At 44.9% G+C, this 26,754-nt stretch overlaps 1 protein-coding gene across 1 annotated transcript in view; it reads left to right on the top strand.

Annotated features, from left to right (window-relative positions):
• DNAH11 (dynein axonemal heavy chain 11) overlaps window positions 1-26,754 on the top strand; it is a 262,190-nt gene that overhangs the window by 13,983 nt on the left and 221,453 nt on the right. Inside the window, exons 3-7 of the mRNA XM_083189115.1 lie at window positions 6,558-6,701; window positions 11,150-11,340; window positions 13,069-13,258; window positions 17,998-18,097; window positions 26,092-26,303. Coding sequence (XP_083045241.1) covers window positions 6,558-6,701; window positions 11,150-11,340; window positions 13,069-13,258; window positions 17,998-18,097; window positions 26,092-26,303 — 837 coding nt within the window. The remainder of the gene's footprint in view (window positions 1-6,557; window positions 6,702-11,149; window positions 11,341-13,068; window positions 13,259-17,997; window positions 18,098-26,091; window positions 26,304-26,754) is intronic.

Raw genomic sequence — 26,754 nt, 5'->3', positions numbered from 1 at the left:
GGGGCTTTTAAGGTATTGCGGGTGAGCGGACCTCAAATCGCCTAGGGGTTAGGGAGGGATGGAAAAGGGGGTGGTTGCTATCCAGTGAGTTTATACCTGTGACAGGGTTGTGGGTGCCATGGGTTTCCTAGCAGAGGGGTCACCCCCACTGTGTACTAAAATGGCCCAAGTTTCTGTCGGCTTCCGTCAGTGTCGTCTAACACTGAGGGGCTTTGAAGGTATAATGGGCAAGCGCACCCCTTAGCTTGTGGGTATAGAATTTGAGACAGCAAGGTGATGGAGTTTACCTGCAATATAATAGCTCTAGGCTAGAAAAAATGCTGGGGTCTAATTGGAGCATATAATGAATAATAATTAAAGGAGTTATATCGATATGCCAATTTTAATGCTCCGCTGTTATGAGAGTAAAGAAAAAAGGGGGGGAGAAAAAAGAGAGAAAGAAGAAAAGGAAAAAGGAGAGGAAAAGAATAAGCGGGTTTGAAAGACAAAGGTAACAGGAAGGAGGAGACCGTGAATACCTCCTTGTTCACCCCGGGGGTCAGATCCAGGACCTCGCCCGAGTATGCGCCGCTGTCAAACTGGATAGTTTGTATATGATGCGCCGGCTGCTCAGGGAGAAGTGTATCTGCCGGGACCTGTGGTATCGCAGCGTATCACTGCTCCTGTACAGCGTGTGTTCCTGCACGCTGTCAGCCGGTTCTCAGGAGCGCGTCTTCCCGCCCGCTGTCAGATGCTGGGAGGGGAGTGTATGCCTGGGACCCGGGGTGTCCCGGCGTAGCGATGCTACTAGGCAGCGTGTGTGCCTGCAAACTGTAGTCGCGCTTGCTCTCGGCAGCGTGTCTCACTGCCTGCCTCTAGCCGTCTGACGTAAGGAAGTGTCAGCGGTGTAGGATCTGACCAGGGGATGTCAGTAGGGACGTTCTTGGCAGTCCAAGTGTCCCGGAGCGCTGCTATCAGCGTATCTTGTGACCACAAACGATCGTTTCGCCGTTAGGCTTTTTCAATGTACATTGAAAAAGCCTAACGGCGAAACGATCGTTTGTGGTCACAAGATACGCTGCCGAGAGCAAGCGCGACTACAGTTTGCAGGCACACACGCTGCCTAGTAGCATCGCTACGCCGGGACACCCCGGGTCCCAGGCATACACTCCCCTCCCAGCATCTGACAGCGGGCGGGAAGACGCGCTCCTGAGAACCGGCTGACAGCGTGCAGGAACACACGCTGTACAGGAGCAGTGATACGCTGCGATACCACAGGTCCCGGCAGATACACTTCTCCCTGAGCAGCCGGCGCATCATATACAAACTATCCAGTTTGACAGCGGCGCATACTCGGGCGAGGTCCTGGATCTGACCCCCGGGGTGAACAAGGAGGTATTCACGGTCTCCTCCTTCCTGTTACCTTTGTCTTTCAAACCCGCTTATTCTTTTCCTCTCCTTTTTCCTTTTCTTCTTTCTCTCTTTTTTCTCCCCCCCTTTTTTCTTTACTCTCATAACAGCGGAGCATTAAAATTGGCATATCGATATAACTCCTTTAATTATTATTCATTATATGCTCCAATTAGACCCCAGCATTTTTTCTAGCCTAGAGCTATTATATTGCAGGTAAACTCCATCACCTTGCTGTCTCAAATTCTATACCCACAAGCTAAGGGGTGCGCTTGCCCATTATACCTTCAAAGCCCCTCAGTGTTAGACGACACTGACGGAAGCCGACAGAAACTTGGGCCATTTTAGTACACAGTGGGGGTGACCCCTCTGCTAGGAAACCCATGGCACCCACAACCCTGTCACAGGTATAAACTCACTGGATAGCAACCACCCCCTTTTCCATCCCTCCCTAACCCCTAGGCGATTTGAGGTCCGCTCACCCGCAATACCTTAAAAGCCCCTCAGCATATTTTTATGCTGACGGAAGCTGACAAAACCTGGGCCTTTCTAGTACACAGAGGGGGCGACCCCACTGAACCCCTAACCTTGTCATAGGTATATAAAGCTGGGCAGCAGCCACCTCAAGGGTAACAGGGATCAAGGTCGACGTCCCACAATACCTCCAAAAGCCCACTGATCACACTCAGTGGAAGCTGGTGTGGCGGAGTATGACTAGTAACAACTAGGGAGACCTAGCTGCGAATAGTCGTACTCACTGCCACACTATAGGTATATAAAGTTGGCGCACTGACACCGAGGAAACTTGTTGGGCCTATCTCTCTCTGTTCCTCTTTCCTTTTCTCACTCCTTTAAACTGAGGGAGGAGACCCTTTAAAAATTCCTTGTTGCCTTACAGGCCAATAAATATTTACATTTGTACTTACTACTTATATTTTCGCTCAAGCTTCATATAGACTATTCACTGTGGAAATTAACTTATTCTAAGATACTATTTGTGCGTACAATCTTTCTGGTGTTGAATTTCTATTTTGACTGCAAAAAGCCTGTTCAACTTAGACCTATAGGCTGTGTGCTATTATCCTGAAGGATACTACAGTGTGTAACCAAAGAAAATTCTTTATTTAGAGAGATAAACCGCAACTGTGTTACAATGATCTAAATATAACTACATATTGTTTCATGTGTATGGTAAACATTGTAGCCCCTAGGTACAAACCAGTATAGCCTATAGCCATTGTTGTTATTATAACCTTTTTTCTCAATAACACAGTTATCAGGAGGAACGCACTCCCCTTACATTTATCATAGGTAAACTACCCTACTAATTTGAAGGATATATGTATCTTTTTTGTATGTTATTTGTTTGTGTGTCCGTGTCTAGTACTAATTTTAAGGTATTACAATAAAGGATAATTTTAGTGATTACATTACTCATACCAGGGGCCACTCCCTGGACATTTCAATATATGTCCTACTAAACTGTCATATATTATGCATACTTGAGAAACCCATTAAGTCCCCTTCTAACAAACTATATTAAAAACTATTGATATTTTTTTAAACAAATCGTTTGATAAAGAGTGCCCCGACAAAAAAAAAAGTCTTTCCTTCTTTCTTTCCAAACAGCTTTGTTGGATACGCAGCTTCAGAAGGTCTTCCTCCCAGTCGACAAATGCAGGTCTCTTCAGGCATTGGTCCGGGAGTTCTTGGGCCGCAGAACAGTGTCTGTTCATTTCTGCATGCGACTTCTAGGCAAGATGGTGGCCGGCTTTGAGATGGTGCAATATGCCCAATGGCACTCTCGCCCATTACAATTGGAGCTCCTTTGTTGTTGGGATCACTCTCCCGTACGCCTGAGGTCCCAGTTCCTGGTGATATCCAGAGACAGCCGCCTGTCTCTTCTTTGGTGACTGAACTCCACCCACTTAAGTCAGGGAAGATCCTTTCTCATCCTCGCCTGGGTTATTCTCACGACGGACGCCAGCCTCAGGGGCTGGGGGGGCCGTGGTGGAGTCCCACTCTTTTCAGGGCCGTTGGTCGGAGGCAGAAAGGAGGCTGCCGATAAACATTCTCGAGTTACGAGCGATCTTCCGGGCACTTCAAGTGACGGGGCCTCTACTGTATCACCGTGCAGTAAAGGTGCAATCCGACAATGCCACGGCAGTGGCTTACATCAACCACCAGGGGGGCACCCGCAGTCGGGCAGCAATGCTCGACATGTCTCAGGTCCTTCGCTGGGCAGAGAAGTTTCTTCTCGCGATCTCAGCTACATACATTCCAGGCCTTCTTAACTGGGAGCCCGATTTCTTAAGCAGGCAGGATGTCCACTCATCAGAGTGGTCCCTCCATCTAGAGGTATTTCACCAGTTGGTGGTACGGTGGGGTCAGCCTCAGATCGACCTATTTGCCTCATGGCACAATCACAAGTTGCCTTGTTACGGAGCACGCACAAAGGACCCGGGTGCGTTTCTAATAGATGCACTGGCAGTTCCGTAGCTGTTTCAAATGGTGTATCTCTTTCCTCCGATTGCCCTGCTTCAGCGGGTCCTTCAAAAGATTCAGGTGGAAAGCGTAATAGCCATTCTGGTTGCACCCAACTGGCCAAAGCGAGCATGGTTCGCAGATCTCAAGGATTTCTCCAGTGCCCCCCCATAGCATCTACCTCTACGGCCAGACTTACTTACGCAAGGCCCCTGTCTTCATCCAGACCTTCCCCGTCTGAATTTGAAGGCATGGCGGTTGAGCGGTCGGTCTTAAAGGCTAGAGGTTTTTCAGACCAAGTTATTCATACTATGATTTCTGCTCGTAAACCGTCTACAGTTAGAGTTTACCACAGGGTGTGGTGGACTTTTTTTGCATGGTGTTTAACGCGTCATTTGCCTCCTAGGCAATATTCTTTGTCAAGGTTATTGACTTTTTTACAAGAGGGACTGGATACAGGATTGCGTCTGGCATGCTTAAAGGTCCAGGTATCCGCCTTGTCTGTTTTATTTCAAATGAGGATTGCTCAGTCTTCTGCGGTTAAGACTTTCCTGCAGGGTGTTTTACACTTGCAGCCTCCTTATGTTTCCCCAGTTTACCCTTGGGATTTGATTATTGTTCTCAAGGCTTTACAGAAGGCTCCGTTTGAGCCTTTGGCGGAGGCCGCTTTGCGTTGGTTGGCCATCGCTTCAGCTCGGAGGGTTTCGGACCTAGGTGCTTTATCAGTTAAGACACCTTTTCTAGTTTTCCACAAAGACCGGGTGGTACTCCGTACTCGTTTGGACTATCTTCCTAATGTGGTATCCAGTTTCCACTTGAATCAGGAGATTGTTGTCCCAGCTTTTTTGCCTTCTGGTTCTTCTTCCGAGGATTTGGATTTAGTTACTTTAGATGTTGTGCATGCATTACGCCTTTTATGTTCGGAGAACCAAGGCTCTCCGAAAAACGGATTCTTTGTTTATTCTTTATGATGGATGTAAGAGAGGCTGGCCAGCCTCTAAACAGTCCATTGCAAGATGGATCAGAACGGCTATTCGTCAAGCCTATCTTTTCTCGGGTAAGCCAGTTCCAGTTTCCATTAGATCCCATTCTACTCGCTCGTAGCAGTGTCCTGGGCGGCGGGCCAGGGTGCTTCTGCTGAGCAGATTTGCAGAGCAGCTACCTGGTCTTCTGTACATACGTGTATCCGTTTTTACAGGTTTGATTCCTTCGCCACTGCTGATGCAGCATTTGGTAGAGGAGTCCTCAGTGCAGTTAGGGAGCGTTCCCACCCTTGAGGGACTGCTTTAGGATGTACCATGGTACCAGTGGTCCACCATAGGCTGAAGGAAAAAAACTGAATTTTGGTCTTACCTGTTACTTCTGTTTTTCTTAAGCCATGGTGGATCACTGGGCGCCCACCCTTCGCTCTTATCTGCTGTGTTTGAGTGTATCTCTGTCTTGTTTCTTCAAGAGGGTATTGGGGTATGTGTGTGTGTGTGTGGGTCGGCTTCGCCTTTTCCTGTTCCTTGGGCTTTGGTAGTAAGTAAACTGATTAGCCTGGGGCAGGGCAGGGTATTAAGGAGACCATCCCAGCTGCACTCTCAGAAGATTAACTCCTTGGTGCCTGGTCTGGAGGACCTACAATATCCCATGGTACCAGTGATCCACCATGGCTTCAGAAAAACAGAATTAACAGGAAAGACCAAAATTCCTGTTATATGCCAGAGCACTTATCTGTCTGCTTATAGACCCTCTGTGGTCGGCGGGGTTAGCGTTGCCTCAGAGGAAAGCTGGCACTCTGTCTGCAGACTGCAGTAGATAAACTCCTTCCAGCTTCGCACAGTGAGGGATGTAAGGGCGCCAAGGCATTAGTGCAGGAAGAGACCAAAGTCCCTGCTACAGCGGGGTCTGATGGTTTTAGCGCCTTTTTCACCCCCTGTGAGCCACGCCTGTAGATGCTTCCCCTTTTCCTAATGCCTACCCTTGTCTGGGGATCACTTGGAATCGCCCTTTCTCTGAGCTCCTGTCACATGCTGCGATCTCCGCAGAGTTCAGCCTGTAAACCCAGTCAAAATGGTGGGCACTATTGCGGGGTTCTAGTTACCCATGATCTCCCCCTATGCAGGGAGCCGGCGCCGGGATCCCCCAGGGTCCAGGAAACCTCCTTTTTAAGGAGGACTGAGCGCTGTGCAGTGAGACCAGACAGTGTCTCTCTGCACACAGGGAACTGACAGGACGCGCTTCTGTCCGCCCCTGCTGCGCTGTCACACGGAATCACCACACTGTTCCTGCCTAACTAAGATGTAAAAATTAATAAAATAATAAACACCCTAGCTACTCTTCCTTTGGCTGCAGCAGCAGCCCTTCAGCATAGCACCCACTCCGGTGGGCACCTAACATGAACTGAGGAGTCTGGGATGCAGATGGGAGGAGCCTGCCTCTCAAAATCTTTAACATAGGTGTCTGGCTACTTCGGACCCTCCTACATCCCATGGTTGAGCTGTGTCACCAGGATAGATGAAAGAGAAAGTGTGTTTGAAAGGTTCATACTGCTAATGTTACACAATTGAAACTATCAGAAGTTTGCAGATGTGAATGTAAAGGCTATCTTGGTCAGTAGGGGGTATTTAATTACATTTATCCCATCAATAATTTTGTTATATGTATCGCTGAAATGTCTTAAGTATTCCTGTCTATTACAGACTAGTGTAAACGCAAGGGGTAAAACCGTTTACATTATGAAGAAGACGCCGACAACCGTTGGACTTGAAAACTACAAGAAAGTGCTGATATTTGGAGAACTAACAGGAATATCTTTCAACCAGACATCTACACTTCTGGAAGAGGTGGGGAATTATATACACATTAAATGCCGACCTGCCACAACCACACTATGGGGGTTATTCATGTCTGTTCACAAAGACTGTACGTTCGCAGGGGAGCGATGTTTTGCGTATGTGCATGCGCAGTCTTATTTCTGCGCATGTGCATAAGCCAGGTGCGTGCGGCCACGAAGAACAGACTGTTCGCTGGGTGCATGCACCCATGAGTGCACCGGGGAGGGGGGGGGGGGCGGATTGTTACACCCATGGGAATGTTCAGCGTTTTATTGTGTTCCCATGAAAACACTGGGCATTCCCATGGAATCGCTGGTGACGTGGGCACGGGGGGCGAGCAGCTGACATCACCGGATGTCAGCTGCCTACCCACGTCCTTCTGAATTCCCACGCACATCTAAGGTTACTTCAGAGTGCCTTCTACATCATTCAATAGTCGGCGACCATCAAATGATGTAGGTGTTCCCCCACAGCCTGCGAATGAATGTTTATGTTGAACATCCATTTGCAGCCCGTGAGTGCTAGGGATTGGCGTGCGTATTGGCATTCGCAGGGCAGCGTCTTGATTTACTAGGCTGAAAATTCGCAGCCATTCGAATCAACCAGAATAAGGTCCTATATTGTATCCTTTGTGTGCCTACTACTTTGAGTCAACCCCATTGACACTTATAGAAACTTAAGGTGCCCATCCACTCATCCACTTTGGTCCCTTTTCATCCGATTTCAACGGATCAAGGCGAGTAATGGGATGAAAAGTGTCAAATCGGATGTGTTTTGTCTCCGATCCCAATTCGTGAGCATCGGATTGGAGCCGGAGATCATACCTGCTGCAACAAGGATTTATCGGATCCTGCAGCTATGACTGGGATCACTTACAATACATCATATGATGTATTGGATGTGATTCCGCCGCCTCGGAGCTGACGGGTGAGTTGGCGAGGTATCGCATGTGATACCTCACAGTAGTGGAGGGACCTAAATTACCAGCCAAGCATCTGTCATTTTTAAACAAAGCCTTTAACATGGCAAAAGCTGATTGGGTGGTATTTTATCTCTCTCTCTCTCCTTTTATCTCTCTGCAAGGCTATATAAACCCCTAAATTTTATATTTTGCTACGAGAATTTTTATTATATACTTATTGGATTATAGCATTTTTGGCAGCATTTGCTACATTGTTTAAAGGACTGCAGAATCTTACCATTACATAACAAGAATAATATTTACTTCACAACTCTAGTATTCATATGTGGTTTAGTTTTTGTAGTTCGCTCTTTTATGTTTTGTTTTACAGAACTAATATTTTTTTGTGTTCGGTTTTAGATAATAAATAATTGAAAATGTTAAATGATTCGGTTCACTTTATAGTGCTGTTCTTTTCGGCCATGTCTACATTTAGGGGTGTTATTCAATGCCACTGGTGAGGGGGTTTGTGCGGCAAGGATGGCTTGTTTTCGGTGAGGATCGACAAAAATAAGCCATCCTTGCTGTCCATCCCCTTTGCCAATGACTCGCTGTATTCAATGTTCTGATGGCGAGGATTCCCCAAAACAGCAAAGTTCGCCAAAAATGCAGCAAGCCCGCTGCATTTTGTGGCGAGCCCCGCCATTTTGACGGCTTCACTCACCGTTTCCACCTCGCTGAAAAGAACCAGTGAGGTGGAAACGGTGAGTGAAGTTAAATACTCCGAGGGCAAGCTATCGGCATTGCTCGCCGTCAGCGGCTTGTGGGTACCATTGAATATACCCATATGTGTTTTATTTTCCTCATTTTCATTAGATGATCAACTAATCCTAATAATCAAAATATCAGAAGAGTTTGTATCAGAAATATAATTTAATCTCAATTTTAAAGAGTGAGTTGCAGGTAGCGGGCTGTGGCCAGGCAGTTTAGTGCCCCTCCCATCCACACCTGCCCCACAGGAGGGCAAAACATTGGCAAGTACTGTCAGTGGACCCTGACCCATTAAGTCCGTTATTGGACCCCTATTTAGATGACTGTATCAGCAGAGCTGTAGCTACAGTATTTGTTAGTTTTGTCTAATTTTAATAGGAAGCGTTGGGTAAATGTGGTACTTGTGCTAGAATAGATATATGATCTATGATATAAATGATAAGATACAGAATAACTCTTCTCCATTTGATAAATATACCATCCATTTACATTGTAATACCCCAGTACTATCCTCATGCTCTGTATTAAAGGGCTGAAAACGACCTAATTACCAGCCTGGGTGTTGCAATACTGTATAGCGTTCTCTCCTCTGTTGCTAAGCAGTGGCAATAAACAAGTGTGTGGAAATCCTAGCTTGTGAATGGTATGTGCAACAGTTTTATCTTTGTTTGTTGGACTTGCGGGTTATGGCTGTATTCTCTAGCAACATGTAACGCTAGGACAAGTGCTCAACATTTCACGGTAGCTATCAAGCACTGAACAAATATTTGTCTTATTGTTTCAAACATACAAATAGATCCAAGATAATTGCTTGTTTTAGAAGCATGTACTGTATGGTTTATTTTCCGATAGCATCTTCTCCTCATTCACCACATGCGCCAAGTTCTGGAAAGTAAACTTTATGGTGTTTGGCCCCAATAGGCAAACCTCATCTATAGAGTTTGGGGGCCTATAGCTTTCGTAGCTTACCGAGTTCCAGAGTGCCCACCCCACCGAAACAGCCACCCACCCCCCGCCATTTCACCCTCGCAACCATGCAAGGGGATGTGTTATGAGAAAACATTTGATGGTCAGTGACTATTGAATGATTTCTCCTGGGCTCCCAAATATAAGTCAGTGGAGACTGACTTATATTTGCGGGTGCTGGAATGAAGACAGGGCGTTCGGCTGATGTCAGCCGCCCACCCCCGGCACACTTTGACTCTCCCGCATTTGCGTGGGAACACCCAGCGTTACCATGGGGAATTGCATGCAAAATGAGATGCTTGATGTATCCCGCCTTTGAATTTGATGCCTGAAACATTGCTGGTCACCGTTACCAGACATGTTATACCCCTTTTACAAAGAGAAAGGGACATGGGCATTTGCCGAGGCAAGCCTGGCCACGCTGGTCCTTTTTCTGTGTGGAAGTTACAACCAAGGTTTATCAAAGATTGTCTGTGCCCGGCCTACTCTCACAGCCTCTGAGCCGCCAGCCATCTCACCTTGACTATGGGCACTGTGCTCACTTATGTGACCTGGCCTGATTTCTGCATCATGCCATAATATAGAAGTCCCGGTCAGAACAGCCTATCAGCAAATCCCAAGCACCAAAACCCAGTGCTGTTCTAGTCTTATCACTAGTGGATGGGGTACTTACTGATTGCTGCTTTAAATTTTCTCTTAAAACTATAACATTCTAACACAATGGTAAGCATGGCTTCCTGACATTACAAGGCCCTGTTATCTGCACTGCCAGGTGGGATGGTGTGAGGGGTGATGCTGCTGTCACCGCTGGCAGACTGGGTACTACATAGTCATAAGGAGCAGACTGTGCATCCTTCTGCTCAGCCACCTGGGTTCATTGTGAAAGAGGTAGACATGGATATAGCATTGTTAACCACTTCCCTCAGTCTGTAGACCTGTTCACTTTCACCTTAAGGATGATGGAGGAGGGAACAAGGGCGTGTAGATGTCAGAATATAGTAACATAGTAATTAAGGCCGAAAAAGACGTTAGTCCATCGAGTTCAACCCATTTGACTTGTAACTACTGACTTGAGTAAGTAATATTTATAGGATTCCCTTAGTGGCCAAAAGTTTAGGGCAGTGGTTCCTAATCTGTGTGGACACTTGCAGGGGTGCCTTGGATTGGTGGTCTAGGACAAATTCATAATAGTTATGGGCAAAACAAGAGTTGGTGGCTGCCAGTCATGAAATATATGGGCAAACAAAAGCCAATCTGGTTCCTCACTACAAAGGATAATATATAAACACAATTTCCTTAATTTTATATTTTTAAAAATGTTATCAACAATAAAAAAATATTCTGATTTTAGGGGGCCGTGGTTCAAAAAAGGTTTGGGAACCACTGGCTTAGGGAGCTTTATGCAGATTCCCCGAGACCCAGTGAGGAGCTTCAAAAGTACATAACCTAGATCACCATTTTCCTGTATTCTAGGGGCGTATAATAAATTTCTAAGGAATTGAAACCTTCAGGGAGAATAAGTCCCACAAATATTTCATAGGTACCAGTCACAGACCTCTAGAACTAATGTAGGGCAGCATAGAAGAAGTCATATGTGAGAAGTGTAAATGCAGTCAATGCAGTATTTAATGAGCACTTAGCATAAAGGAAGAAATTTAGCCCTGGGACCTGATACCTGCTCAATACAGTAAACTAACTCATCTGGGCACTAATTATCTTCACAGATCAACACTAGAGTATCAGCTGGGATAAATTGGCCTTGAAGCTGTTGCGAGTCTGAGGAAGCACCGGCTTTAATAATTATGTCTGTCTTCCCCAGGTGTTGGTGCCTGTCCTTTCTAATCAGAAGAATACCAAGTCTTTGTCGACCTCACAAGACATGGAGCTTCATGTAGAGTCTCTGAAAAATAAGATCCTCATCGTGAAAGGACTTCTGTCTGGGAGAACCATTTTACCCCTTCCCACCAAATTATTAGCAAATGAACCGGAGCAGCTCAGCACAATCAAAAAGTAAGAAAATACCGTTCTAGTATCACCTGTGGAATCTTCCCGGAGCCCTCTGTCTTTTATCAGATAACAGAAGATGAGGAGGAAGGGTGAAAGCTACATCACTAGGCCAAGAAGAATTATTCTGCGATTCATTTATTTACATCTTTTACAATATTTTGCATGGTATCTTCCAGTTAGTGCAGTACATGGCTCCTGACTGTTTCTTCTTTATATTTAGTCTGCATCATCAAATTATTCCCTGTTTTAGTGTTATTATGTTCTAACCAAATACCAGGTTTACCAAATTTGACAATATTTTATTTAAGTTGATCTTTTCATCAGAAGTAATATATACTGTACAAATCGTATACATTCAGTCTATGATTAAATAAAGACAAAGGTAGGGGGCTCTTTTCCTGTGATTGCAGCGATCAATTGCAGGTGACTGACAGCAGGACCGATGCGATGCGGAGTCCCGTGTGCATCGCACTGGAGCCTGTGAGTTGCTTTGATTGCACAAGCAACCTCTTGAGTTGCTTCTGCAGCCGGGCAGGCTTGGCTGGGATCGCATGTAATATATTGTATGCAATACTGCTGCCAGGAAGATCCCGGGTGGCTCAAGGAGGGATTAGCCGGAGACTTTTTCAAGGGGAGAAGTTGCCGCATTGTATGGGGGCCTTAAGTCAGCCTTTTACTAAGTCAATAATACCCCTTTCAATCTCTCTCCAATGCATAGTACATAGAGCCCTGGTTTTGTTACATGTCCCTTTAGTGTAGGATGGCTGACGGATGGCAAAGGTTTGTCCCTCACCTAGTGTAACTGTAATATAACATGCCGAAATGCCTTAGTGCATTATGTAAAATAAAAACAGATAATTCAAACTTGGGTAACATGACCTTCAACAAATCCTTAGCCAGCACTAGCACTAAGCAGCAGGAACACGTTTCTACTATTCACCGTGCCAGGTCCCCGCGCCCATGATATCAGCGGTGGCCACAATTGCCCAGTGTGTACCGCACTAAGCCTTCATTTACTGAAGGGGAGATGCACACTTCTGTGTGTGTGAGAGAGGGTAGGGGGTGTGGCCAGGCCATGTTGACAGTCAATGTGCTAATGGGAGGGGTGTAGTCACACCTTCTGTGTTTCGGGAGTGTTTCGCTCATATTGGAGGCCGTATTCTAATGGAGAATCTGCACCTAGTAACGGGGCTGCGGCTACTATCGATTTGTGACTGATGTTGCGTCTACATCGCACCAAGCGATATTTGAGCATCTAAAGATGCTATAAGTCTACACCTTGGTCTTTGTACTTTTGGGAGCACGGCTGTACACCAGGGAAGGGCTTGTATCAGTATAGACTGCGGCATTAGATGCACACACTGAAAAACTATCATATTGTCCATAGAACACATTAGGCCAAATGAGATAAACGTAAGGGTGCTACAGTGATCAATGTCCAGCCAATCAGCTCCTAACTACCAGTTTTCAAACACAGCCTATAACATGACATTTAAGAACTGATTGGCTGGTACTTTATCACTCTCCACTTTATCATTTGTTAACGCTTAATACATTTGGCCCTCAGTATGTTCATATCTGTTGCCGTGTCTTTAATGTGTGGTCCTCTATCATATGTATGTTACTGTAGGTCGCTGTCTAAATTACAGTATGTAGTGATTTGTAGGGAGCTAACACTATAACCAGACTACAATGATACTCACACAGTTATTTGTGCATCTTGCTTTGTAGGGAATATGTATTTGATAGAGGAGCACTTCATGCATTTGAATCAATGTTGATCAAATGGTCCTATCAGATTCGAGATGTAATTGAAACAGATTCTTCACAACCTCTTGTGAAAGGTCTCAATCCAGGACCATCATCGGAGCTTGACTTCTGGAAAGAAAGACGGGCAAACCTGGCTAGTATATATGAGCAGGTACAGTATGTAAAGCTTTTCCATCTGACTGCAAATTGTCTTATCACTTTCCAAAAGAGGTTCTGTGTCCGCATTTAAGGAGGCCGTTCACTTAGCGTCAATGTCCGCAATGTACCTTCCTGAATGGCACATTGCGTCCAATGATATCGCTACTTTTTACTCACACCCCATAACAGGGGTGGCCAAACCTGTCCTCAAGATCTACCAACAGTTCATGTGTTTCAGGCAACCTGTGGATCTATAGAAGGAATGAATGCAGCAGGTTTGAAAATGTGACAGTTAGTAATGACTGCAGCTGTGCATCGGCTAGGTGATTAGGGTCATGTGACAGTTAGTAATGAGTACAGCTGTGCACCAGCTAGGTGATTTAGAAAACCTGGACCGTTGGTAGCTCTCGTTTGGCCACCACTGACCCATAGAGATGCGTTGTAAAATTAACGATGCATAGCTACCGCTATAGGCGAAAATGTGCACAGTCCACCATCACAGGATTGATCACAGATTTCACTTTCCAAACAAGCCAGGCCAATATGTCCTGTGAATAGTCTCCAGACGACACTGGAGGCAGCAGCTCTTTAAGCTGGTATGAGAGATGAATAAATACTCTGACGTACTCCTTATTTACCTATGTATTCATGTTGTGCACATGCTTGTATGACTGTGTCGGTCTTCAGTATCCAACAAGTCCTTTTACAAGAGTTTGGCATTCTGAAATGTATATACTGTACATATAGCTCGCTGTGCAAATGTTTGCTTCATGTTTTTAAATGAATCCTCGGTTGTCGGGTATCTGTGACGAGTGTTTGCTTTTACTGTTAGAGATCAATATGACTATACAACTAACAGGTGGAGAATCAAAGGCATGTTGTTACCAAACAAACATGAAAGTCTCTGCACGGTTGCCCACTTATAACTGAGTACATTGGTTGGATCATATTCTTTTGCATTTGGAAAGTATTGTTGATAGCAGCCTAGATTGTAAGTCGCAGTAAATACATTGATCTTTAGTTTTCTAATATGCCGAAGAGATCATCAAAATTGGTGTTATCACTGTTAAACAGTGGGATTTAGGGGTGTATTCATGATATTCATATTACGTCAGTGATCATTTGATATCCAACCAGCTGTGATTAGAAACGATGAATACTAAATCCTGTCTCGCCGATCCCCATCACTGCTGCTATCTGTAGCAATGCCGAATCTGATGGGGATACGGTCATTAGGTAGACTCTATTTAGGCCGACATATACTGAAGTTCGGCATGGCTAAGGTCGACCCATAAAATAGGTTGACAGGGTTGGAAGGTTGAGACAAGCAATAGGTCAACAGTCAAAAGGTCGACGTGAGTTTTTCCTTGTTTTTTTTGTTGACATGTGCCAACAGGTGGTATTTCATGGCCTACCATCCACTACGGTGCGGTGGGAGAATAAATTAGAGCGGTGAAAGCTTGGCAAGTGCAGCGAGGGACCCTTCCCGAAGTGTGGAGAGCGCAGCGAGCCATGCGAGGGGATGTTGTACACTTTGACAGTGTCCATGTCAACTATGTTGACATTCTGAATGAAAAAACCTTGAAAAACTCATGTCAACCTTGCTATTGTCGACCTAATGCTTCTGTTGACCTTGAAAAACTCATGTCAACCTTGCCATTGTCGACCTAATGCTTTTGTTGACCTTGAAAAACTCATGTCGACCTTGCCATTGTCGACCTAATGCTTCTGTTGACCTTCCAATCCTGTCAAACTCGGTCATGTCAACCTATTTGATGTGTCGACCTAAGCCATGTCTCCCTTCAGTGGTCAACACAATGCATGTCAACCTAATGACCCTTACCTATCTGACGCTTGTGTACAAAGAAACTGTTGTCCGGGAGAAGAACATTTTCAGAATTCAATTAAGTGCGGATCCCTTGGTACCTTCATTATCATATTTCATTGTTGTAGTTACTTGGTGTTTCATATTGACATATATAGGGCCAGCTGTACCAAGCTTGAAAAGTGATAAACCACAAGCCAATCAGCTTCTACCTGCCATGTCACAGGCTGTGTTTGAAAAATGACAGATAAAAGATTATTGGCTGGTGCGTTTTCACTCTCCATTTTATCACTTTTTGAAGCTTAGTACATCTGGCCCATATTGATTTAAAAAGATGTGAAAACAAGGTAGTTCGTCATGTTTATTATCTTTCTTTGTTTACCATATTTTCTACAGTAGTTTCAAAGGTACTCTTTACTTAGCACGGCGCCCATCGCGGGCATTGAATGCACTAAAAAAATCGGGTGCGACGCGACCGACGCGATGCCCGCGATTTCCCATAGGGAACAATGTTAAATGTCTCAATTGACCCGATTTTCCTGTTCAATGCCTCAATTGACCCGATTTTTCCATAGGAAACAATGTTAAATGGCCCACAGAGGCCAAATAGGCACCCTAAAGTGTGAAATGGCCCCCACAATTGTTAACGCCACCCCACGATCAACGTGAACCCGAAGCGTGGCGAGCGGCGGCGGTACGCGTCCTACGACCTTTTCATACCCCCACTATCCACGTCGGCGTGGAGTTGAGAATAGAATAGTGTGGCGAGCGCAGCGAGCCACCGAGCCCGAAGCGTGGCGAGGGGACGCGGATACCTGTGAAGCCCGCGAAGGGACGCGTTTACCTGTGAAGGAATCCGCGTCTGCTCGCCACGCTTCTGGCTTGGTGGCTCGCTGCGCTCGCCACACTATTTTATTCTCAACTCCACGCCGACGTGGATAGTGGGGGTATGAAAAGGTCGCAGGACGCGTACCGCCGCCCCTCGCGGGCTCGCTGCGCTCGCCACGCTTCGGGTTGACGTTGATCGTGGGGTGGCGTCTGTGGGCCATTTTGGCCTCTGTGGGCCATTTAACATTGTTTCCTATGGAAAAATCGGGTCAATTGAGGCATTAATCAGGAAAATCGGGTCAATTGAGACATTTAACATTGTTCCCTGGCAAATCGCGGGCATCGCGTCGGTCGCGTCGCACCCGATTTTTAGTGCATTCAATGCCCGCGATGCCCACGATCAAAATCGTGGGCGCCGTGCTAAGTAAAGAGTATCGTTTCAAAATATCTTTGTCTACATGCTTTACTGTTACATATAACATTATGTACTTTTGCCTACTTGCGACTGTTTTGTAGTTTAGTTACACATGTGCCTGTCCCCTCTCTTCATACATAAAGATATTTTTTTTAAATGATAGAGAACTATGTGCTATATGTTAAAAAACAAAGAGTTAAAAAAAAAAAATATATAATCCCCTTAAATATTTTTGGGGGTTTATGTAGATTACAAGTGTTATAGAAAAATCATCTTTCTTCATTTGTCTATCAGGCAAATTTACCAAATTGCAGAATGACATTGCTGTAGTTCATACAGTATGTAGTGTGTGTCTCTAAGTTTTGCAGCTTGTGTCAGTGTTTTTTCAGTTTGTGATGGGAAGAGCTGGGTGAAGTGGCAGTTTGCTCAATGTGGGCTTGGCACTCATACTGGGCGTGTTGTATCGGGTCGACAATGTCTAGGTCGAGGCCAATAGCTCTATATGCACAAGGTCGACAGTGACAAAGGGCCCAATCCAGACGTGTTTCCATTTTGAGATGGTAATCCAGCATAGTCTGGTAGTGCCCCAGAAAACGCAGGCGTTGCCCGGCTGTTAGGAGGTAGGGCCACTGACGTCATCAGCGACCTCCTTCTCCCTACCGCCTTTGCAGCACGGAGTAAGTCTAGACTTAGCACTTGCCAATGCATTCACATCCTGCACAGGTAGGGAGCCAGGTGGGGCGTGTTTACCTGCTCGCTGGGCTCCGAACACTTGCAGCCCAGTGAGCAGGTCTGAATCGGGCTCAAAATGACAACTTTTACATTTTTTGGTGTAAATGTCAACACCTGAGCACATGGACCCTCAAGTAGTGTACTGTGGGGGTGATTTTAATTCATTAAGATGGGGCCAAATTCAGCCCTGTTGCGATGTTTTGGGCTCTGCACGTGGTATATTATGCGCAGGTGCATAATAGCTGTTCGCAAGGATCGCAGTGGGTCGGGTGGTGGACAACGGCAGGGACGAGGTTGCCCATGGGAACACCCATGAATATGCTGGGCGTTCCCATGGGTACGCACACTGGACTATGTGTGCCGGGGGTGGGCTCCTGATATCACAGGAAGTCAGCCGCCCGCCCGCCCCATCTTTGTCCCGTCGCTTGCAAATAAGTCAGTTTCCCCTGACCTCTATTTGCAAAGCCAGGAGAATCATTCGATGTTGGCAACCATCGAATGATTTCTCCTGCAGAGGAGCATGTGTTTAACGAAAACCCATCCTCTCGCATGGTAGCGAGGGGAATCGGCAGCGGGGGGGGTTGTGTATTCGGCGGGGCGGCGTCTCAGTCATCGCAGCTTATTGAGCAAACTAGAATCAGGCCCTGTGTCCCCTCGCATAGCTAGCTTCGTTTTTCATGGTTTAGGCCAGGTGCCTCTCTCTGCTGCCCACTTTACCATGCCCAATCATATACCATTTGGATGGTAAAATATGAAAAAAATCCAAAACAATAGCCATACTGACCTTTTCAGGTACCGACCACAGCATGTCAGAATCTTTGACCGTGGTGGCAAATGCATGTCGATCTGTTGAGCTACTATCTGTACAGTAATTTCACAAAACAATATGTAAATATTCTATTATTTAGTTAAAAAAAATTATAACTTTGCAAATGTTTCTTGCACCTTTCAGCTCCAGGCACCAGTTGTCCAGAAAATGGCTGCCATCTTGAAGGAGAAAGAGAGCAGTTACTACCCAACATTGCAGAATATAATTGTGGAAGTAAAAAACAGTAAGTTGATAAGTTGTTGAACCTATTTTGCAGAAGAAATTGTAATAAATTATAGCTGCAGCTATAAGCTTAATAATTCCTTAAAATGGAGTTTAACCTTTATGGATAATATGGGGGCACAGTGGGTAGATTTACCCATATTTTACCAATTATAAAGTCTATGTATAGCATTGGATAATATGGCAGTGCTATAGAGATAAAGGGTAATAAATATAAACGTTAGGTTCATGGGGGCTGAGTCCTAAATATAAGTAATTGCATACCTCCCAACATCGGCCAGGAGCGAAGAGGGACACGACAAACAAAATGTTGGGGGCGTGGCCTAGTGGCACGGGGGCATGGCTTAGTGGCATGGGGGCATGGCTAAACAACAAGGGGTCATGGCCTATTCCCGCGAGTTGACTGACTGTACATGCGCTTTCTCCTCTGATGATTATCTTAGGGGTATACTTACTTAGTAGAAATGTTGCCCATAGCAACCAATCCGACTCTAGATATTATCTTCTAGAAGGTGCTAGATAAATAAGTACAATAAGTTGCTAAAATTACGTTTATTGTAAAAGTAAACCTAGTGCTCCTTGTTTAAGAATCCAAGTCTGGGATATGAGCAGAGAGAGACTTCCTAAAAAGAAAATGAGGAAGCTGCTCCAGCTTAAGTTGGAGTTTTTTACTAGACTAACATCTGTTAGAGATGGGTATACTGTAACTTGACAGGAGCCTATATATAGATTCTATATGAAATTAAATTAAATGAAATTCCTGGGGGTAATGGATGGTTGCGCTCAGGGGCGGATCCAGGATAAAATGACAGGGGGGGCACCATGATAAAAGAGGGTTTAGGTGGGGGAGGGCCAGTGTTAGTGGTGCCAGTGTACATGCTAAGAGAGCGGCAGAGAGAGGGTGGGAATGGGATTAAAAATAAGCCCTGGCATTTAAAGTACGCAGGCCCACCATGGCAACAAAAGTGAAGGATGTAGTTGTGCGCGCGCCGAAGGCACGCTCTGGAAAAGGGGGTGTGGCCACTCAACAGGGGGCATGTCCTTGAGTGTAGTGTACAACACCATATACAACTTCAACACATTATGCAACAAAATACTAGACCCCATTATACTTGCCCCTTACACATGATGCCAAATGGAATGAGCCAAAATTCACATAATGCCACACGGAGTGTGTCAAAATTCACATAATGCCACATGGATTGAGCCAAAATTCACATAATGCCACACGGATTGAGCCAAAATTCACATACAGATGGGTCTTGTCCCATCTTGGCAGGGGATGGCGCTGGCGTCGCCAGCCGCCATCCCCCGCCAGCACCATGGCGATGGTGAGAAGGGGACGCGCGCGCACGAGAGGCGCGCGCGTCCCCTTCCGACGGCGCTTCCATCCGTTCCCCCGGGTCCCCGCCGGCTTGACGGCGGTAACCCGGGGTCCCCGCCGCCTGCCCGCATCCCCCCCTAACCCCCCCTAACCCTGTCCGTCTCCCTGAGGCGGAGACGGACAGGGTTTCCGTCGCGCTGGCGACGGAGACTGAGACGCGCGTGCGCGTGAGACGCACGCGCGTCTCAGTGCATTCGCTGGCGTGGCTGCTGGCGGGTTGCCAGCGCAGACGCCATGGCGACCCGCCAGCAAGGATGGGACCTGACCCATCTGTAATGCCAAATGGATTGAGCCAAAATTCACATAATGCCACATGGATTGTGTCAAAATTCACATAATGCCACATGGATTGTGTCAAAATTCACATAATGCCACATTGATTGAGTCAAAATTCACATAATGCCACACGGATTGAGCCAAAATTCACATAATGCCAAATGGATTGAGCCAAAATTCACATAATGCCACATGGATTGTGTCAAAATTCACATAATGCCACATGGATTGTGTCAAAATTCACATAATGCCACACGCATTGAGCCAAAATTCACATAATGCCAAATGGATTGAGCCAAAATTCACATAATGCCACATGGATTGTGTCAAAATTCACATAATGCCACATGGATTGTGTCAAAATTGACATAATGCCACACGGATTGAGCCAAAATTCACATAATGCCAAATGGATTGAGCCAAAATTCACATAATGCCAAATGGATTGTGTCAAAATTTACATAATGCCACATCGATTGTGTCAAAATTCACATAATGCCAAATGGATTGAGCCAAAATTCACATAATGCCTCACGGATTGAGCCAAATTCATAAGATGCCATATGGATTGTGCCAAAATTCACATAATGCCACATGGATTGAGCCAAAATTCACATAATGCCACATGGATTGAGCCAAAATTCACCTAATGCCACACAGATTGAGCCAAAATTCACATTATGCCACACGGATTGAGACAAAATTCACATAATGCCACACGGATTGAGCCAGAATTCACATAATGCCACACAGATTAAGACAAAATTCACAATATGCTTCATAAACAGGGACATTGTCCACCAAAGGCGCGCATTAAACATTTACACCATGTCCATTGCACGTTAAGTTACACGGCATGATGTCCATTATGTATTATGCCAAACACCATAATGCCTATCAAAAATTATGCTACATACAGTAAGTGCTACATGCTCATTGCCAAGGGTTCCATGCTCATTGCCAGAGGTTCCATGCTCGTTGCCATGTGGGATTACATGCTCATTGCCAACGGGGAATACATGCTCGTGGTAAATGGGGACAGCTGCCACCAGGCAGAAGTGATAGCTACTGACAGTGGCATTTTTTGGTGTGAGGGGGAGAGAAAACCACCCCTCCCCCCCTTTAACCAGTTATCTCATTTAACCGGCTATATCTTCGGAACTAACAGACCCATTTACATGAGACAAGTATCATATTGAAGAACTTTTGAGTGGGCTTTGAATGATTTTGGTCCAGTAAAACTGGAACGTTTGGTTCCAGAACAGCCATGAAATTACATAAAAAAAAAAAAAAATCGATTTATACGCTATATCTCTGGAACCGATTGACCGATATGGACCATTCTGGTATTATGTTGAAGGCCCAGCGATTTGGAATTGAATAACATCAATCACAAGCTCCTGTGATGCCAGGGGGGGAACTGGCAGCTGTCGGAACCGGGTGGGGGTCGGAATTGACGGGTCCCATATTATCCTATGGGGAAAAAATGTTACAGCTTTGCCGGGCGATATCTCCGGCTCCCTGGGGGCTAGAGACATGGGGCTGGGCTCGTTGGAAAGCTCTGGCCCTCATCTACAAAACGAAATGACAGGGGCACATGCCCGGGTGCCCCCCCCCTGAATCCGCCACTGGTTGCGCTGCCAAGATACAGCCGGCTTGCATACTGTATAGATTCATATGCATGCCTGGCTGTGTCTCAGCAGCGCAACCATCCATTACCCCCAGGAATTTAATTTTTACCCCATTTGTGGTAATTTACCCCTGTTCCCTGATCACTGGTGTAAACATTAAAAGAAGATCCTATAAGTCTTTTATCTACACAAAAGCAAACGGACACACCATTATGAAATACTGCTTTCATTTATTGAATTTTGTTTATACAATGCTAACATTTGCAAGAACTAGTCACTTAATTGTATAACTTACAAATTAACTTTTTGTGTGGTTTAAAAAAGTACAATTATTATTACATGAAGTTCAAACTTATACAAAATCTTTATTGTATAGTTCTCAAATCCGAATATATAATCATTATTACATGTAAAGAACAGCAACAAACAAAGGAAAATTTTAAAATGTTTGCACTATACATTGTTGTCCAAAGTTACTCTTTATTGTATTTCATTTTTGAAATAAAAACAATTTTGATTAAATTGAGTGACCAGACTATCAGGAACAACTGAAACATCCTGAGAGTGTCAGCAATGCAGAGCACAACACCGGCTAGAGAAATGTCACTTTAATTTCTAAAACATTTCTTACACTGACATGTGTCCATCTTAATGATTCAAAAGGGAGATCAGGAAAAAAGAGAGCCTGCTTTACATTGTTATACATTGATATTGCACCATAAGATTTAGTAATAGTGGCATGGAGGAGTCTGACGGAGTGGTCTGACGGCATATAAGGGGCATGTGGAGGGCCGGGGTCTGATGGCATAAATAAGGCATATGGAGTGGTCTGAGGGCATATAAGGGATATGTGCAGGGGTCTGATGGAATATATATAAGACGTGGGGGTATGAACTTATCTAAGGGCCACGTGGAGGTATCTGAGGCAGAACTAGATAAAGTAGACCTTGAACACTGATAACAAATGTTCTCTACCCTTTTCCTAGAGTGTCAGGCTGTCGGCAACTGCAATGAATCCAGCCCATATGTGTTGCTTGCCCTAGTCACTAGAGGGAAGGCAGTACGGCTGCTTATGTCACAGGATTTCTTTTTTAACGCAGTATTATAAAAAGCTATGGTAAAGTGCTGCAGAGAGGGATGTCACTCTAGAGCAGGGTTCCTCAAACTATTTTACTCCGGGACCCCATCAAACAATAAAAATAGTGACAGGACCCCAGCAAGTTACTGCAGAAGGTCATCACATCACATGTGTAGTCAGCAGATAGCACATACATGGCAGCATTGTGGAGGCACAAACAGGGCCGGCCTTAGGCATAGGCACACTAGGCAATTGCCTAGGGCATTTGGAATTCCTAGGGGCATCAGCAGCTTCTGCTGATTAAAATGATATGCAGCATGCCTATATTCTGTGTGAGTGAGGCTGTATCTGCATATGAAATAATGTATTCATGGAAATCACTGTAACATAGCATTCCGTATGCAGGTACAGCCACAGTCGCCCACAGAATATAGGCATGCCGCATATCATTTTAATCATCGGAAGCTCCTTGTGTGTGCTGGTCATAACAATGCTAATAAGACGAATTTTCAGCAAAAAAGGCACCCAACGTTAGCAGAAGGGCCAGGAGCTGCATGGCCTATTGAGACAAGATGTATGAGGAAACATCTGAATCCAAGCAGAGGCAGAGGTCACAGTATTAGCGGCTGTGCGAGTGCGGTCTGCGGGTGGGTTGGTTGTGCAATAGTGTTCGGCATATGTGTAAGGGGTATTATGTGTGTCATGTATAAATGCATTAATAATGTGCGACATATGTGTAACAAGCATTATGTGTGGCATGTGTATAAGGGCATTATTAATGTGCGACATGTGTAATGGGCATTTTGTGTGTCATGTGTATAAGGGCATTAAGAATGTGAAACATATGTGTAAGGGGCATTATGTGTGTCATGTGTATGAAGGGCATTAATAAAGGTTGGCATAATGTGTAAGGGGCATTACGGTTATAAGGACATAAATAATGTGTGTCATGTGTAAGGGGCATTACTGTGTGGTATTATCAGGGGTGCCGAGAGAAAGGGGTAGGGGGTACAAATTACCCAGGCCAAAGCCTGATGGGAGGGCCCAGTGGGGGCCCTGGGCCCCCTCCCCTTAAGTGACAGCAGCAGCTGCAGCTCTTCTCCTCTGCCCAGCACACACTGCTTTGTGCTGGGTTGCAGTGTGGCCATGGAGGTGGTTAAAATACAATATTTTCTCAGGATTTTTTTCTAAGGGTATAATTTGATGAGTAATGTATATAAGGTAAAGTGGTACTACAATGTGATGTAACATGAATAAGGGACAGTCTCACATGATATAATGTGAATAAAGTTGCACTACTGTGTGGCATAATTTGAATTTGGGGTAAAATTGTGTGGCCATGCCCCTTCCCAGCAAGAACGCACCCCTATTTGGGCTGCGCACCAAATGTGTGCACTGTTTCTATTTAAAATATTGCAGGTAGGAGCACCAAAATGATGACTGCTATGATGAGGGTTGATGGTGCTGGGAAAGGGGAGCAGTGTCAGAGGCGGAACTAGTGGCGGTGCTAGGGGGCACCAGCCAAAATCTTGCCTAGGGCATCATTTAGGCTAGGGCCGGCTCTGGGCACAAAGTGATGTGGGGAGTCTAACATAACAGACAACTCAACAGATTATTCAGACTCCTTAAATCACTAACTAAGATTAGAAAAGTCATCAGGCTGATGGTCAGCAACATGGAGTCGCGACCCCATGCTGAGAAGGGTGGGACCCACTTAGGGGTCAGGACCCACAGTTTGAGAACCGCTGCTCTAGAGTAATTGGGGCCCCTTCAAAATGTTGCTATGGGGCCCACAAAATTCTAGCTATGCCTGTCTATGCTCAAAACTTCTGGATTCCTTAAATAACCGCCTTAAACATCTTATCTTATCTCTTTTTGATAAACTTACATTTACAGTATATATTAATAGACATCTAAGTTCTGTTCCTTGTGATTCAAGACAATTTTGTGCGTCTCAAAGTTCGATTACAACTAAAGTCCAAGGTACAATAAATAAGTTTGATCTTTTTCATATAGTAATTCTTTAATTGAGCTTCCCATTAGTGTGATAGACACGATTAGCATCGTACTGTGAAGGAAATTATGGGAAGGTCATTATCCAATTAAAGCCCATCAAGAAAATAAAAATATGTCTTTGAAATGAAAGTGACAAAATCTTTTTTTCCAGTCGTTTCTGACTTTGTGTGCCCTGGGATATAGGCATTTAATAATGAGCTTCAATCTGGATTAAGTACTTTGGAGACCTTGAAAGTCCTGTAGGTTTCTTTTGTTGGAAGGGATTTTTTGATTTTGGCACTCCACCATTATTTACATACCACACACGCTCCCACTTCAGCACCACGGGGCGTATCCTTTCCGGTCATTGTGCTAGAGATTTATGACAGGTCTTTTTGTCTACTTGGAACTTAGCAAAAAAAAAACCCCTTGAAACTTGTAGATCTCTGGAGTCCTACGTAACATTCCTGTGGAGTCCAGGTATGGAGCCAGATGGCCTGTGCCATGTCCTTTCAAACACTGTCAGGTCTACATGCATGGTACTTTTAAGGATTTTTTTTATACACTGTATGGCTAATTTACTGTATAATAACAGGAATCAATGTCCTGGCAAAAAGCATTTAAGGATCTTTGCGGAACTAGGTGGACTACGAAGTAGCCATGAAGTCTGGCCTGCTCAGAATACATTATAGCTTGGAGAGTCACTTAAGATGCCCATACACTAGAAAGATCTGCGATCTTAAGATGTGCACATAAATTAGCCTTGGACAAAAGATTTCAGGCAAGTGCACATCTTTACCAAAGAGTTCTCTTAAGAAACCATAGGCGTTCCTATGGATCTTTTGTTAAATCTTCTGATCTTTCATGCAGCATGTGGATCAGAAGATTTAGCAAAACATCCACTGGAGCATGCATCCGACCGATATCGGATGATTATCGGTAAAAATCAGCCGATTATTTTTTTTTCCCCGATCGGTTGAAAATTGGACAATTGGCAACAAATAAATTCTAATGTGTAGGCACCTAAACTTAGGGTTTCATAGACCCCTTTATTTAACTAGTCTTTATGATACTTATATGTTAGTTGGTCGCCCACTAAGCTATTTGCTTAGTTTTCCGCGTCCCCTCGTGGGGCTCGCTACGCTCGACATGCTTTGGGCTCGCTGCACTTGCCACACTATATAAAATCAACTCCATGCCGACATGGATAGTGGAGGTATGAGTGTACTAACTATAGTGGGCGCCCAACTAACATATAAGTACCGTCTTTATTTTATTATCCCTCATCTGGTTCAGAAGATAAAATAGTTTTTTATTGCACATATTGCTCATTGCTGCAATGGTTTGAATGCTCCTTTACTTTCATTAACAACTCTACACCTTTATCTCTAGCCTTGTGTGTCCTTCCCTCCATCAGGTCTGGCTAGAAAAGGGTTGAGTTGCATGGGCGTGTAGACTATGCGTGCATATCTTTTGGTGCCTCTAGGTAATGTTAAACCTAGGCATTGGCTGCCCACTATATTGTAAATATAACTTACAGTGAGTTTTTTAACTGTGTTTATGTGAATGATGTGCTGTGTATTCTCGGGTATACTGTCATTAATGTTTGTTTGTTTGTTTGTTTGTTTAAGCCCTTGTTGAAGCTGAAGATATAGACCTACACCTGAGAACACTAGAACCACTGATAAGGCAATTGGAGGAGACAGATTTACCCCAGGTTCATGTTTTAATCCCCCCACTGTTGCACACGATCTGCCTGATCTGGAGTCACTCCTCGTTTTACAACACTCCTGCACGGATCATTGTTCTACTGCAAGAGTTCTGCAACTTGCTCATTGACCAGGTACTTTCTATGTACAATAATATATTTGAAAGTTAGACAGGTACATTAAAATAACTATGTTAACTTTAGAATGTCTTTGGGGTGCCTAAATAAGTTTATTTTTTGTTTTATTTTAAACCACATTTGACATCTGGTTCTGTTGAAAATATAACATAGGAACAGAACAGCAGGTGCACCATACACCATTTAAATTTGTATATACAATGTATGAGGTTCTTGGCATAGTATTGGCCAATAGTATGAGTCTGCACACCACTCATCAAGGTGACCTCGTTGGACGGTCCCTACATTATAGGGGTTCACCCCTGGGGTGCAGGGCACCCCCAAACCACCCCATCCAGACCACATCAGGGTACCACCAGTGGCAGTTTTTACCTATGGTCTGCAGCCCTCCCAGGTAAAATCCGCCACTGTAGTGAAGCCAGATGCAGTCTGTGAGACTGCACTGGCT

This window comes from Crinia signifera, chromosome 5, assembly GCF_055691185.1.
Source record: "Crinia signifera chromosome 5, ASM5569118v1, whole genome shotgun sequence".
Classification (NCBI taxonomy): domain Eukaryota; kingdom Metazoa; phylum Chordata; class Amphibia; order Anura; family Myobatrachidae; genus Crinia; species Crinia signifera.
Note: the sequence above shows the minus strand (reverse complement) of the source record. Positions and strands in the feature narration are given on the sequence as shown.